Below are 16,157 nucleotides of genomic sequence, written 5' to 3' on the forward strand. Positions count from 1 at the left end.
GGCCAAGAGCACTTCTTAAGTGCACCCAGCACAAAAAGGGCCAGCCCCTCCCTGTGGGATACAGGGGCTCCCTTTCCAATTTGTGCGAAAGGAAAACTCGATACAAACAGAAGAGAGGGGTTCCCCAGCAGGTTAGAGAGCTTGCAAATCCTGAGAGCACTCAGATTATACCGAAAAGCAACAGCGAGTCCTCGTTAGGGCTCACTCGCGGTCAGCACTGTGCCAAGTGCCCGACCACATCATCCTGCTGTCTCGTTTGATCCTCATGACAACCCTGTGCGGTAGGTCCTGTTATGTACCCATTTTACACACAGGCAGACTGAGACTCATGAGGGTAAGTAATTTTCCTAAGGTCACACGGCTGGGACTGAACCCAAGCCCACCTGACCCTGTTGCTTGTGTTCTGAACTTCTGCACTGTACACGACCTACAGAGAGCCACTTGTCCCCGGTTTCCAAGGAGGGACCCTGCCTCATCCTATCCCCCCGAGACTGAGTGTGGGTTCCTGTTGACTCTTGCTACATCCGTTGACCAGATCACAGTGCCCATTAGGTGGCAGGAACTCAGTGAGTGTTTATGAAATGAATGGACGAAATGAATGAACAGGCAGGCAGACGAACAGAGTGATTTAATGGTTTGTTTGGAGCCAATACAGATAAACCAGGCAGGGCCTCACCTCTGAAATCTGGGAAAACTAGACAACTCAACTCTGGGAGGGAGAAAGGGGAGATGGGGAAACAGATGCACAGAGGAGCAAGGAGCGATGGGTTTGTGGCCAGAAGCTTCTAGAGAGGACAAGTGGGGTGCTGGGAGTGGAGAGACATCCGTTCATTTTGATCTAAGCCAAGGAAATCTGAGGCAAGATTTCAAAGAGGGGAAAAATCCACATACCCCCGCCCCCAGCTCCTTGGAAAATTGGCCTGAGCTTTCTGCAGACTGACACTCTGCGACACAGGTAGAAAAGTTAAGAAAAAGTTCTCCAGGCATTCTAGAGCACAGAAGACAGGTGGCAGCACTTCTTGGAGGCTACTCCAGAGGCTGTGGGACGGGATAGATGGACACACAGACAGACACTGTCCTCCTGGCTCCCCTCCCCTCCCCCAGCACACGCAGGCTCCCAGCTCGCTCTCTCTGGCATCTGCCTCTTAGGGTGTTGCCTGCCTGGGGCTGCCCGGGCGGGCGTGAGCTGGGAGCAGGTATCCAGATGAGAAACCACTCAGCAGGCGGGCCGGTGGGTGATGTCATCCCACAGAGGCTACTCTGGATCCCCTCCCAGCCAAGGCCTGGAAAATTGGGGGCTGAAGGAGTGGGCCCAAGGGAGGGGGAGGGGCAGTGGAGGGAGCCTCCTGTCTTCAGAGGGGAAGGGTTTGGCAGAGGCATGGAGAAGGGGTGTACCTCTTCCAGAGAGCAGAGCCCCTCCCAGGTTGGAAGGGGACTTCATCAGACTCTCATCCAGGGGTGGGCCCTTGTGCCTTACTAGAGCCCCTGGCTGGATCTGCTGGGGCTCCGGCAGCTCCCTGGAGCCCTGCCCCACCCTTGCCTCCCACTGCATCCCTCCAACTACCACCTGGATGGACCCTGATCCTGGCTGCCAGCTTACACTTCTAAACGAGGCTTTTGCCAAGGCAGTCCCCGGCTCCAACACTTTCAATGGGTCCCTGTTGCTTATAGAATAAAGGCGAAAATAGTCTTTCTTGACAATCTGAGCTCCCCAAGTTCCCTGACACACAGCCCCTCTGTTCCAGGCAACATTCATGATTCAACACACGTGTATTGAGCACCCACTATGTGCCAGCCACACTGTTCCATGCAGGTTCTTACTTCCAAGCCTTTGCTTTAGCTGTTCCCCCGGCCTGGAATGCCTTCCCTTCTACCAATCCCAATTCTGCCATCTCTGCCCCTCCAGGAGTCACCTGATCGCTGCAGCCGCAGCGCTTGCTCTGGTCGAGTACTGGATTTTTTATGGGGCCCTGCTTCCCACCTAGACCATGTGCTTTAGACAAGAGTCTCTCTGATGAGAGTAGACACCAGGACTGGCACCAGAGGACAGGGCACTGGACACAATAATTGCCCGAGATTCATGATGCAAAAGCAGAAAATTGGAGTCAGAGAGTCTGAGTGCCCTTACTAGCCCTGTGGCCCTGGGGAGGACACAACCCCTCTGAGCTTTAGCTTCCTCATCTGTAACCAGGAACAACAACAGTACCTACCTCACTGGGTGGTTCTGAGCATGGTATGAGGTGACAGGGTTAATGCCCTATGTAAACTACAGACGGCGTTTATGAAGCAAACAGGAAATGGGAGATTTGGGGAGGAGCAGGGGGCGTTTAGGTTCCTCTGAGCCTCACCACCAGCAGGCGGCTCAGGGCAAGGGCCACAGGCACCAGGAGAAGGGCAGCCGCAGCTGTGTTCCTGCAACGCACCTCTCTCTCTCAGACCCCACCTCCTGGCAGGCAGTGGGCACTTGCCAGCTGGAGAGCCAGATCAGAGACCCCTGGGCCCACCCTGGGGTGGAGACCAGGTTACGCAGCTGAGGACCCTTATCTATAAGGATCTCCAGCGTCAGCCCCTTACCTCTGAGTTTCCTGTCTCATCGAAGTCTCCAGTATTCCAGATGGGGAAACCAAGGCCCAGAGAGAGCTGGCGACTTGCCCAGGTCTCCAGCCCTGGCCCTCCAAGTCTGGCTGGTTTCTCAGTCCCACACCACCTCCCCTCAGCTTTTCACTCCAAACAGCTGGGCTCATCCTGAGAAGCCAAGCCCTGCGGTGGCCCTGGCCCCAGGCTCCCCATGCTCTCCACGACCCTCCCAAACCCTGGGCATCCTACCAAAGTCCCTCTAGTACCTCACAACTGGTTCCTCCCAGGCCTCGGCCTGCCGGCTTCTCCACAGGCCTCGGGCAGCCAGGCTATACGTCTGGTGAATAAAATGTACTGCTGTGGGCCAAGCAGGCTCTGGCTCTCCGGCTTGTGGAGAGGGAAGAGAGGGACAGGAGCCCAGGGACTGGCTCAGGCCCAGGCCCTCGTCACAGGCAACACCAGGATGATCGCAATGAGTCCTGCTGCCTGCTGCCTTCTCTGGCCCCTCTCAGGAGGTCTACGTCCCCTCCCTGCCCACAGCTGTGTGTGGGGGGGCTGAGCCTCAGGCTCTGACCCCTGGGGCTAGCCCAGCCCCCCTCTGACCCCTGACCCCTCTGTCTGGTCCCCCAACCCCTGAGCCTGAACCTCTGCTTGCAAGTTTGGGCTGGGAAAAGGGGGTCAGGGAACACTCTCAGAGATGGAGGACCCTTCCGGAGATCCCGCCCCTCTGCCTGCCACCATCTCCTTCAAGCAGCGGAGAACCCTGCTGGCCAGGTTTTCTGCCATTGTCCAGTAAGACAAAGACAAGCTCCTGACCCCTGGTCTAGCTCTGCCCAGACACAGGCCCAAGTCCCTGAGGCCCCACAGGCCCCATCCCAGGCCAGGCAGCCCAAAGCCTGGAAAGGCCTGAAGCCAGAGGCAGCTCCCAGCCCTGGATCCCTGCGTGGGGGCTGTGATCTCTGTCACAGGGCTCCAGGCCCGGTGTCAGGGACTTCAGCTCTCTGCCTCAGTTTAACTGCCTGATGCGATATTCATCACCTCTGGCGGGCCCATCTCACAGGATGGCCACTTGGGTTAATGCTGAAGATGATGGGAGCCTCATCATCACCTGAGCACTTTCTGTGTGCCAGGCTCCTGTGAGGTGGCACTGCATCCGCTCAGAGAAGTTACGCAACCCGCCCAAAGCGGCATAGCCAGGACGTGGCAGAGTTGGGATTGAAACCCACATACTCCAGGTCCTGAGTGCATTTGCTCACACACTGTGCCACGTGGTCATCACCCATCAAAGGGCTCCAAGGCTGGATCTCAGACCTAAAAAGGGTTAAAAGGAAAGCAGAGGGTACAGCCAGTGGAAGGGCAGGAGAGGGCTGAGGAGACACCCGAATGCTGACAGAGAGCTGCTACACGTCACAGGGAAGCGTGCGGACAGCAGCCGGCGGCACTGGCTCCCACACATGCATGCTTGGGACACACATGTTCCCTCACAGGCACTCACATGCACACAGGCAGTACCTGTCACGTCCTTCTTGGGAGACTCAGTCCAGCTGGAGAGCCACACTTCCGAGTCCCCCGAGAGCAAGCAGCAGCACGAGAGGAGAATCAGAGGAGGAGAGAGAACCGTTAGGCAGGCAGGAGGTCCACCCGGCGAGTGGAGTGGCTGCAGGCGCCGCGTTGGGCCGGCAGCGGAAGGCGGGGGAGGGGAGGGGAGTGATTTCCTGGCCCTGGTCTGGCTGCTGGGCGTGGGCCGGCGTGATTACAGAGGCGCTGGGACACAGCCGGCTGGGACCGGGATAATGAGGTGTCTGGCGAAACGCAGGAATCCTCTGTAGCACAGAGAATCCTACACAATCCTGCCTGGAAGAGGGCCCATGGGTTATCACTATCCTGGAGAAGCCTGGATCTTTCTCTCTGGCCATGTGGGTGGCTAGCCTCATAGGGCCCGGTGGCTCCAAGGATCCTCACAGGCCAGCAGGCTCAGCAGCCTGGACCTGGAACCTCAAACACGAGGGTCGGAGAGCCCAGACCCACCATTGGGCCCGAATGTGTTGTCCAGCCCTCGCCCCCGCCCCACCCCCTGAGGAAGACAGGCCCAGCAGAATAGAAGGAAGCCTCACTTTAGAGAGTCTCACCCCCCAACTCCAGCCCAGAAGGATGGGGACCTTTAGTGACCAAAAGAGATGAGGGCTCTCTTCCAGGCTCAGACAGTCGTGTCTGATCTGGGCCTCAGTTTCCGCATCTATGAAGTGAGGTTAAAAACTGTCCTCCTGCTAAGAGGAAGGAGCGAAGTCAAATCACCTAAAAGAACATACAATTATGAGACGTGATACGGTAACATTATAATGAGGTAGAAAGCTCTTAGGCTCATCAACAGTGGGGACATTTTTAGAGCATCAGTGGGTCAACATGTGAGGAGCACCGACAGTACCCACAGTGTACACTGGCGCATTCACTCCCCATGACGATCCCTTAACTGGGCATGCATTTTTACCCCATTTTACAAGGGAAGATTCTGAGTTCAGACAGGGAAAGTAACTGGCCCAAGTTCCCATGAGCACAGAGCAGCAGAGCCACAAATGGAACCAGGTCTGAGAACATCCCGGCTGGTGCTTTCTCTGCTGCTGCTTGTCGCCTCCAAAGGACCACAGTGCTGGCTGCAGCGGAGACAACGAGAAGGAAACGCTGAGATGTAGGTGTGCGAGGCAAACCCTCGCACTGTGCACCCAGCGCTGGCCAGGAGAGCTGCCTGACCCAATGCCAGATAGCAACAATAATCCTAACAGCAGCAAATGTTTATACAGCATTTACCGTACACTAAGTATCATGCTGAACACTTACATATGGTAACTCATTTGCGTTTCACAATAATCCTATAATGATAAGATACTCCTTCCACTTTGCAGATGGGGAAAATGAACCAGAGAGGTTAAGTAACTTGCCCAAGGTCACACAGCTAGTACAGTGTCCACCTCTTGTGGGGACACAGACCTCAGAGACCTCAGGCAATCAGTTTGACACCGCTCACCATTTGAAGCAGCTAACTCTCCCTCACTCAGCAAGCCACCTTCCAGCTGCAGGTCGGCTTGCCATGTAGGACTGGGAAGCCTGGTCCTTCCAGCTCTCACTGTAAACCAACAGAACAGAGCTCTGGTGGGGAGGTTTAGTGAGGCCTCAAGAGTCTGACTGGATTCAAATCCAAGCTCTATCCCTTTGAGGAAGTTACTTAACCTCTCCAGACCTGTTCCCTCACCTGTAAAAATGGAGATGAACTGATACGCTTACCTTCTAGGTTGCTGTGGGGATTAAATAAGGTAATATGCAATGAGTGCCCCAGTATATAGTCAGTGCTCAATGATAGTTAGCCACCATTGGCAACATTTACCATGAGCTTGGTTCAATCAGCTCTGGGGGCCCCAGGAAAACCACACTCCTAGAGCTGCAAGGAGAGAACCGGACAGTGTTTGATACTGGATGCACCAAGAAAATGCTGGCACCTGGTTAGAAATCCCTCCCCGTACACACCCCCAGACACCACTCCAGCTGAAACTGGGGGCAGAGGGACTCCGGGGGACTGCACCCAGAGACAAATCTGTGGCCAGAGCCTCTCCCTGGGCCTAGCAGCCCGACACCTCCCTGGGCAGCAGGAGTGCTGTGGCCCTGCTTTCCAGCCCTGGTGGGGCTGAGACAAGGTGGATACACCCCGGCCCCTGAGGCTTTAAGCTGGTGTGGCCGAGTGGGTCTGAGTTCAGAATATGAGGCTTCATCGCCTGGTGCCACATCTTTTGGGGGCTATAACTTCCTATCGCTGTACCCCAGATGTGGCGAAGTGGGCTGCCCCTTGGCAAGGCCATCCTAACCCCCCGGGCAGGCCTAGGGCCAGGCCCATCCCAGCCCCATCTGGCCCCACACAGCCCTGTGCTGACCCAGCTATGAGGTTACCCACACCTCTCTCCATCTCTGCTGACTTGGTTACTTTGTACACCTTCCTTTTTGGTTTCTTTTGGGGTTCTTCAGAAGGAGCCTTTTTGGGAAATGCTAAGCTCCTTCAGTGAGCCAAAGGGAATTATTTCACCTGTGCCTGGAGAACCCAAGAAGACTTATTCTGCTAGAACAAGGGTCGGCAAACTTTTTCTATAAAGGGCCATAGAGTCAATATTTAGGCTTTGTGGGCCATGAGGTCTCTGTTGAGACTACTCACCTCTACTGGTGTAGCTCAACAGCAGCCCCCAACAATTGGTAGAAGAATGAGTGGGCAGTGTGCCAATAAAACTTTATTTACAAAACCATGTGGTGGGCCAAACTTGGCCTGTGAGCAGAGGTTTGCCAACCCCTATGCTAGAAGATGAGGGCTATCAGGGAGGGTGAGCTGCTCTTGTCATCAGGGGGAGATGCTCCAAAACCCTAGGAGAGAAAAGTGGGGACCCCCGGCCCACCTACACTAAATGCTCACAAAGTCTTTGCTGCTTGGATGATTTTTTTCAAGAATCATCTTGAAGGCTGTGAGGCCCTTCCAGGACCTTGGGGTTTGGGCATTTGGGCAGGCAGTGGGGAGTGGACAGGAAAAGATCCCTCAGCCTCTGGAAACTGAGCCCCCACCACTGCGCGTGGAACAACCCAAGCTCATGCCGGCCCCCTTCACCCCCCATAAGCAGGTCTTCCCTTCTCTCTCCAAAGGAAAACGGGAAGTGGACCAGAAACGAGCCTGTCTTTTTAAAATAAAAGTCTTTTTAAAGCACGATTTATTTCTCAGGCCCCTGGATCCGCAGAATTAATCCAGTTTCGCTGCTCCCATCCCAAACTCCCCCCTTTGGAGTGCCTTCTCTCCAACCCACCAAGCAAGCCCTCTCCCAGGGTGGGAAGGACCGACCCCTGCCTCTGCCTCATTACAATGAACAGAGGGGAGCCCTGGCTCAGAACCCCGGCCCTCCGGCCAGGAGGCAGACGAGGCTGCTGGCTCAGGGCTGGGAAAACGGAGAGGCAGAGAGACGGGGTGAAGGAGCGAGAGGCAGGCACAGCCAAATGAGCAGCTGTGACCGACACAAACCAACTGCTTCCTGCCCCTCCCTGCTGTCTCTACCTCCCTCTCCTCTGGGGACAGAACTAAGGGCCTTACAGAGCAGGGTCACAGGGCCTGGTGGAAAGCGAAGGGTCCCAGACTAGGAATCTGCACAACTCGTTTTGCTGAGAACTAGCTGTGTGACCTTGGGGAAGTGACTTAACTTCTCTAGGCCTCAATGCTCACATCTGTAAAATTAAGCATTTAGGCCTACTGATCTCCAAGGTACGTGAACTCTTCCAGAAGAAACCTGCTAGTCTCCAAACACAAGTGCACCACAGCTGAAACAAATCTTTCCAGAGAAACAGACTGCCTTTCCAGGGAAAACTACTTGAGTGTGCACTCAGTAAATGGAAACTCAAGTGAAAAAAGCAAACAATTCAGGACGCATAGACGGCAGAGAACTGAGGCAAGAATTTTTTTTAAATCTTGTCTCTTCTGCTTACTCTGCCACTTAGCTCACCGATTCTGGGGCATTTAGCAAATCTCTGAGCCTCTTTTTACTTCTGTAAAATGGGGCTAAAAATACCTACCTTGTCTTTTTCATAGGGTTGGTTTTTTTTGTTTGTTGGTTTTTTAAAGTTTTTTTTTTTTAATTTTTTCCCCAAAGCCCCAGTAGATAGTTGTATGTGATAGCTTCACATCCTTCTAGTTTCTGTATGTGGAACTCGGACTCAGCATGGGTAGAGAAGTGGTGCGTCGGTGCGCGCCCGGGATCCCAACCCCAGCCGCCAGTAGTGAAGCGCGCGTACTTAACCACTAAGCCACGGTGCCGGCCCCTGTTTGTTTTTTTATTTTTTCATTTTTCACTTTTGGTGAGGAAGATTGGCCTTGAGCTAACATCCACGCCCATATTCCTCTACTTTATATGGGACACCGCCACATCATGGCTTGACAAGCAGAGCGTCAGTCCACGCCTGGGATTCGAACCTGCGAACCCCAGGCCGCTGAAGTGGCACGCGTGAACTTAACCACTACACCACCAGGCTGGCCCTATAGGGTTGTTTTAAAAGTGAAATGGCCTAATGCCTGTGGGAGGTTTTGGAGGGGTAGGAATTAGGCCTCTGGGACACAGAAGGGGAGCGGGTAATAGGGACAAAGCTGGTGACTAAAGCAGTGTGTGCCTGGGAGACAGGAGGCAAGGAGACAGGGTCCCTCCCTTGGCCATCCCACAGCACTCACGTCCCTGCCCCGCCATTCCTCCTGGCTTGCAAGAACAGCAAGATTCCAGGCTCAGAGAAAACCAGGTACCTGCAGGTCCTGGCCAAACACTGTGACCTGAGGACACTGAGATGCCGACCCTGATTCTTATCAGGTCCAGGTGATGATGAGAAATCAAAGAACAATACTCCAGCTGCCCCTGCCTTTAAGAAAGTTCCCCCAAACACAAATACACCAAGTACCACAAAAAACACACCTGGATAGACTTACGTTAGGAAAGGGACTCTTATTGGTTCGTAATAAACTCTCTTTTAGCCTTGCATAACTCCAGAGCAGTGAGAATTGGGTTCAGTTTACCCAAATCTAGTCTCAAACCATGTTTCCAGGAATCCTTCCCTGGTGTAAAGCAAGTCCCACCCATGCAAACTAATAAATCCAGAGTGGGCTGCAAGCCCAGGTGGGAGAGACAGGAGCGAGAACATCCAACAGCACAAAGTCCTCGGAGAACGAAAGCAAACCAAGGGCTCACGGGGACCAGGGCAGGGTCACCCGCCTTATCGGCTTACACAGCCCCCGCCCTGGGCTCCTGGGAGGGGAGGAGATGCAGGGACCCTGCCAGGGGCCCTGAATGGAATGCACACCCCCCCATCTTCTGCATGTCTTTCCGTTCTTCGATATCTCAGCACACTGGAGCAGTCAAGACCTCTCCCTCTCTGGGAATTCTATTGTTGTTACCTCACTGCAGCCTTGAACTGGTTTCTAAATATCTGCTGTATTCTAGTCTTTTCTCTCCTTTTGTACAACTAAACTTTGCACAGGGCTAGATTTCCTAGGTTTCCTATAGACTCCCCATGTTTCCTTGCTTTTTTGACTAGGCCACCAGGAAACTCAGCCATTGCTTTCAGGCATCAACTAATTAGGACCTAACAGCTGCTAGCCCTGTTATTTAATAGCAGTCATAGAAGGAGCTCCTTTTGGGCCGGCCCCGTGGCTTAGCGGTTAAGTGCGTGCGCTCCGCTGCCGGCGGCCCGGGTTCGGATCCCGGGTGCGCACTGAGGCACCACTCCTCCAGCCATGCTGAGGCCGCGTCCCACATACAGCAACTAGAAGGATGTGCAGCTATGACAGACAACTATGTACTGGGGCTTTGGGGTAAAAATAAATAAATAAAACCTTTAAAAAAAAAAAAAAGAAGGAGCTCCTTTTCCATGAGTAGAGCATACATCTTGTTGCAGGCGCTGTACTGTCACAGGCACAAAGTAGCTCAAATCTTTACAGCAGCCCTACAGGGCTAACAGTCCTTCACAAAGAAGTAGTTCCTTTACAAAGAAGGAGGTTGGCTTACAGGATATATTCACTTTAGGGGGGCCTGAAATAGGTCCTCATCTCAGAGCAGCAGAAAGAGAGGCAAAACAGTGAGAGTGACAATGAATGCCATCTGGGAAAAGCATGGCATGGGTTAAGATGGCTAAGACAGAGGACAAGCAATAGTCCCAACATGACTTCCAACCGAAAGTCACACGGACAGAAGTGTGGAAGGGTACCGCTGTGAGGGGCGTGAACTGCTGCTCACGTGGGCAACTCTGTGCAGCTTGCTCCAGGGTTAGCAGCAGCCTCCGGCTTGTCGTAAATACCTGTGGCATGAAAAAAATCATGCCCTTGGACTGGACAGGTGAGGGGTTAATGCTGCTACAGTAGCAGCTCAGACCCCTGGCCCTGCCTCCTGCACTCACAGCCTCCACGGCAGGGCTGGCTTCAGGTGGGTGTGATCAGGGCAGCTGCTCAGGGCTCCACGCTTAGAAGGGCCCTGCACTTGGTGTAACGCTCTTCTGCCCCCCATTGGAAATCTTTAATAATTTATGAACAAGAAGCCCTGTAAATTATGTATCTGGTCCTGCCCAAGGCCTGCGGGTTCTGGGCCACAGAATTCTGAGCTAAATAAATAGAAGTACTCCAGAAGAAACTCAGGATGGCTGAATTTCTGATGGATATCATCTTAAAGACAGAAGGCAAATCCTAAATGGGAAGACAGGCTATTGTTTGTCCCAGGTCCCCTCCCCCCAACATCTCTGGCTTCTTGGTGGTACCCCAAAGGCTGGAAGGAGCATGTGGGGACTCAAGACCAGAGAAGGGAAGAAATTGGCCTAAGAACACACAGAAAGTGAGTGGAGGGCTGGGGCTAGAACAGTTACACCAGCTCCCACTTTCTTAACACTCATGCTTGCCACTGTGCTAAACATCTCATGAGCACCATCTAATTTAATCCTTACGACAATCTGTATCTCACAGATGCAGAAAGTGAGGCTCAGGAAAGTTCTGGTTCTTCCCAAGGCCCCACAGCGAGGAAGTGATGGGCCAGACTTGAGCCCAGGCATGCTGGCCAGGAAGTGGGAACAAAAGGGCCTAAAAAGGGGACTTCGTTCTCTGGATCCTCCCTTGCCCTTGGCCAAGGGAGGCTCATTTATTTCTTCTGAGCTTCTCTTTGTGAATGCAGCCATATTCCTATTTATTTTGCTCTCAGTAAGAAGGGGCCTGCCTCCTTCCCCAGGAGCTGCCTTTCCGAGAATCCAGGGTCCAAGTGGGGGCAGCCCAACCCGGGGCAGGAATGCTCTGCTGACCTGCTGGCCGCTGAGCTATGCAGTCAGAGAACAATCAGTTCCCCTGCTCAGGTGGGGAGTGGGGTGGGGTAGGGGGCTGAGGCTGGAGCCATTCCATGGCCCCTTAGGGACCAAGTCTAAGGGCGCCCACCTAGGCCACGGCTGGGGCCAGCAGAGACAGCCCAGCCCACGTGGGTGTGGGCGGAGAGGGCCAGGATGCCCCCGGGAGCACTGCAGCTGCCCAGAGGGGGCTGCCCCGGCAGGGAGTGGCGGGCAGGTCCACCACTCTCCTTCCACCCTGCTGAAAAGACCCAAAGCTTCCTGGTTAAGGACAGGAGCTGTGGTTAGTCAGAGGCACTGAGGGCGGACAGAGGGGTGCTGGGTGGGGAGGTCGGTGGGGTTCTGAGCCTCTGTTCTCACAGCTGCTGCCTGATCCTACAGCAGCCCCTTGGGTCGCAGCCTCCTCCTCAGTTCTCAGGTTCTCACCTCTTCCCATGCCGGGGCGTTGGTGTGTAGAGAAGAGACAAACTCAACACTGTTCAGAGTTCCGGGATCCCAGCCACTCCCCTCCCTGGGGTGGTCTGCCTTGGTGGTCCTCCCCCACTTACTGGGATATCCCCCCTCCAATACCCCCACCCACCAGCTCCCCCACCCAAAGCCGGTATCTCAGCAGAAACAGGGGCCAGTGAAGCAGGATAAAGTGAGCAGCCGCTGGGTCTCCAGCCCCCCCAGCTTCCCAGCCCATCTCCCTCCCTGGCTCAGTCTCCACAAGAGCAGGAGTGAATGATGGAGTCAACAGCAATGGACCCAGGACCGACATTCCCATCCCAGGACGACAAGAAGCAGAATGTTTTGTTTTCTCCAGGCTGGACTCTTGCTATCAGATTATCAATGAATCAACCACCAACTATTTAATGAGCATCTACCACGTGCACAGCTGGGGGCCCCTGGCCATGACCAACTCATTCCCCACCGTCTGTCTCCAAGCTTCGGAGACGGGGCACAAATATTTACGACCAGACACTTTCCCAGGCGTTCCTGTCTGCGTCAAGAGTCAGGTAGGTTTGGGGGAGTCAGTGTGGTTCCCTCATCCACCTGCCTGGCACTGCTGGGGCTACCACTCAAGTGCACCCTCACTCCACAAGGCAGGCCCGACTGGATGGCAGGCTGGGGCCAGGCACAGCAGGCTGGGCCCTGGGCGGGTGGTCCGGGTAGGAGATGCAGCAGGGCTGAGCCGGAAGGCCTTGAATCTGTAACTGGAGCCCGCCTCTGGGGCAGGGCTCGAATGCTGCCGCTGACATCTGGCTGGACACTGCCATTGACTGGAGCAGGAAGGGGGTGGCAATGAGGGGGCAGAGGGTAGGGACAGAGTTCACTCCTGAACTGAGGTTGCGGCTCACCCACTCGTCAAGGGTTGCCGACCTCCGTTATCTTGCCCTAGGCAGGATATCTGTATTGTTCGCTGACAGTGTCAACTGGCTCCAGAATGTTGGGTTGGTTCTGTAATCTTAGCAAGTGTCTGGCACACAGTAGGTGCTAACTCAAAATCTGTTATGAGTCTCTCCAATCAGATCTGACCCTTCAGGGTCTTAACCCTGTCATCATCCTCACAGCCCCCTGAGCACAGTAGGTGGTGCCCAATAAATCCTCAGTGGCTGAGGGAAGGATGCACACCCATTGCGCTCAGTCCGAAGGGTTTCTTGGGGAAACTGAAGCCTGGCTCACCCCACTGCCCCAGGGCCTTCTTGGCACCCACAGCCCTGCACTCTGTCTAGTCCAGGTTTTGCCTCTGGAGCCACACACAGGTCCTCTCAGGCAGGGAAAGACCCTGAGCCTAGCTTGTGCCGGGCAGAGTGGCTCACGGGCAGGTCCCCAAGCCCGGCAGAAGACCTCTGGAAGGCTGCTGGCTTCCAGCATCTGCTGTAAAACTCTTCAAAGAGATTTTTTAAAAAAACTTATCCATAACCAATATGGTCTATGGCAAGATGGATGTTGCAGGAAATGGGAGTCTGAGCAAGAACAACTGGCTTATCTACAACGCCTGGTGGGAGCAGGGCTCAGCAGCGCTTGGAGGAGCCCCCGTGATGTGTGCCGGAGCCCCTGGGCCTCTCCTCTCCCCATCCCTCCCCTGCTCTGCGCGGGTCTGGACCAATCCCCTGAGCTCTCAGATGCCACGTAAACAGAGCAGTGTGGGTCTGTGTGTGTGTATGTGAGCACACACACACACATACATCACTGCCTGGGAAATCCCCACATCTGGCTCTCATGTGACCGAGCTATGCCCAGAAAGCCACAGCTGGGAGGGCCTGGAGGGTCAGGGTCAGGAGTGTGTGAGCTCTCCGGGGAGCACGGAGTTAACCCTTTGGCACCACAGCAGAGGGTTTCTGGCTAATGCTGAGCTTCCACCCTGGGGAGAAGCCAGGAAGGAGACCAGTGCTCAGAAGGCCCTGGCCTGGCTCACTGCACAAGTGTGGGTCCCCCTGGTCTTCACCTGCGAAAGGGCTGCTCTTTCTCTGTCCTGTCAGTTCTGGTCAACCATCAGCCACTGGGGAGACCACTGCCTGGAGATTTCTCTCCTAATGGACCAGCCTGTTACTCAGATATTTAACAAGCACCTCCCAGCGCCAGGCCCTGGAGTAGAAGTCAGGATTCATGCCCTCCTTGCACAGGCATGTGTCCCCCAGGAGCCCTCTGGAAGCCAGAGTCCTCCTAACGATAAGGAAAGGGTCAGAGGCAGCTTTTGGGACAAGCTCTCTCCAACCCAGGCACATGTATTAATTTTACAGTTAGAACTTTTTAAGCTTCAAGAACTTGAGCAAACAAGTGGCCATCTGCAACAGTCTCTCTGAAACAGCACCCAGGAGGGACTCTGTGCCTCAGCCCAGCAGAGAAGACGTGGCCCACTCAGACAGCTAATGCTGAGACTGAGCAGGCGTCCTCTGTAGGCTGCTCTCCCTCTCCTCCCGGCTGACTCATCAAAAAGCCTCAGTGACCAGGAGTGGAAAGCCTTGCTCCGCACCCCGGGCTGGGCTGTGCGCCTCCCCTGAGGCTGCCTCTCACTCTGTCCCACCCCCACCGTATCATCACTGCTGCTTAATTTCCTACCTCCCGGACCCACTGAGGGTCCTGAGGACAACGACCTCATCGGATCCATCTCGGTGTCCCTTGGCTTCTGCTGCAGGGCCTGGCAGGAGGAGGTCCTTGGATGGTCACTGGACCAATCTACCAGACAGCCATGGCCAGTGAGGCAGCTGCAGGTCTGGCAGGAGCTGTCTAGTCCTACAAGGGAAGTCTAGTACCAGCGTCCATTCAGAAACTTGCTGCCCATCAATTCGGCCCTCAAGGGGTCCCCCTCCCCCCGGAGAGCTGCCACCAGTGTCGACTGAGCTGTGGGCTAAGAGCAGAGAGAGCAACCGAGGTCATGAAGAAGCTGGGGGAAGGGCCCTCTCAATCAGAACCCTGCGATCAAACGCAAATGAGAACTGATGGAGGGCTCTCGGAGCCACTAGGCTCCAGGGAGGGACGGTGTACGGCAGCGGGCCGGCAGACCAGGAGAAGGACTTGTCCCACCCTGAAAGATCTGGGACGAGGAGCATTAATGTCTGCATGTTTGCAAGGTTTCCCCGGGGGGCCGCTGCCAACATACAAAGACAGTCTTAGTTTGGTCTCTTGTCACGAGCCTGTGATCACAGCTTCACGAGGACCTCGCCCTCCTGCCAGGAACAGTTATGCACCCAACCCTGACCCTGATCCAACACTTGGGGAACCTAAGGTGGTCCAGGGCTGAGCTGAGGAGATCCTGGAGAACGGAGAAAGGCAGCCCCCAGACACCTGCAGGGGCTTCTCCGACAACAGGCCCCCATTAGCCAGAAGATCATAAAGAGGTGGCGGCTCTTCCTTCTGAACACAGGGAAGGGAGGGGACTTTGTGACACGGCCCAGTTTTCTTGGTACAAGACTCCAGCTCTAACAGGAACAAAATACATCTTTGTACCAGCTGTTTGGGTCACACGCAGCAATGACAAGATCCAGGGGGCAAAGCATAAAGAGTTGGGGAAAAAAACACTTTTTTCCCTGCAAACTTCTAAGTTTTACTGAAACTTTGGAAAATTTTTCTTTGCCTTCACATTTCAAAACCGACCAATCATACCACGAGACAACTAAGTTACACACGCCACATTTCTGTTTCTAAACAAAGTAACTTTAGATCAGAAAAAGGTGCTAAAACAATAAGTAATGCACATTTCCCCCAGATCTTTGTTTTTCCACTGGCTTCGTCATTACTGGAAATGTTTCCTCTTCTGTCACATGTCTATAAACCAAAAAGCCGAAGTGAAGAACAAGCTCTTTTCTGGCTGAAGGCCACAGTGGGAAGCATTTCTTTGCTGGACCACAATGTGGGCATTTCCTCCCCCAAGAAGAAAACCCTGTGGAACTACAAGGCAGCTGGAGTCTCGTCACTGCCTCCTAAGGAGGCCAGAAGGGAGGTCAGCGGCTGGGCAGGCCCCTTAGATAGCCATTCTCCCAGGCTGCGAATGCTGGGCCAGGGTTTCAGCGATAAGAGACTTAGAATCCTGTCCTCTGACTGGTCTCCCTGTCCCACGTTTGCCCAGCCTCCAACTTGGGCGACAACTGAATGCATCTTCCAGGAGCAGCCCCATTTAGTAGGAGTCCATCATGGGGACTCCAATCCTTCCCCCACCTCACTGCCTGTCTACCTTGAACACCGCCATCAACCCACATGGATGACCCACCCCAAATTCAACCCTG

The 16,157-nt window shown here is 54.5% G+C and overlaps 1 protein-coding gene across 4 annotated transcripts in view; it reads right to left on the minus strand.

The window, feature by feature from the left end:
• The window catches only part of SH3PXD2A (SH3 and PX domains 2A), a 237,339-nt gene that overhangs the window by 59,515 nt on the left and 161,667 nt on the right, over positions 1-16,157 (minus strand). For 2 of the 4 annotated variants that reach the window (XM_087432546.1, XM_087432545.1), the window contains exon 7: positions 4,090-4,134. The exons of the other annotated variants lie outside the window; for them this stretch is intronic. In XM_087432546.1, coding sequence (XP_087288672.1) covers positions 4,090-4,134 — 45 coding nt within the window. The remainder of the gene's footprint in view (positions 1-4,089; positions 4,135-16,157) is intronic. 4 annotated transcript variants of the gene reach the window in all.

The sequence above is a fragment of the Ceratotherium simum genome, chromosome 6 (assembly GCF_057802395.1).
Source record: "Ceratotherium simum simum isolate JZ-2026a chromosome 6, ASM5780239v1, whole genome shotgun sequence".
NCBI classification, from domain to species: Eukaryota; Metazoa; Chordata; class Mammalia; order Perissodactyla; family Rhinocerotidae; genus Ceratotherium; species Ceratotherium simum.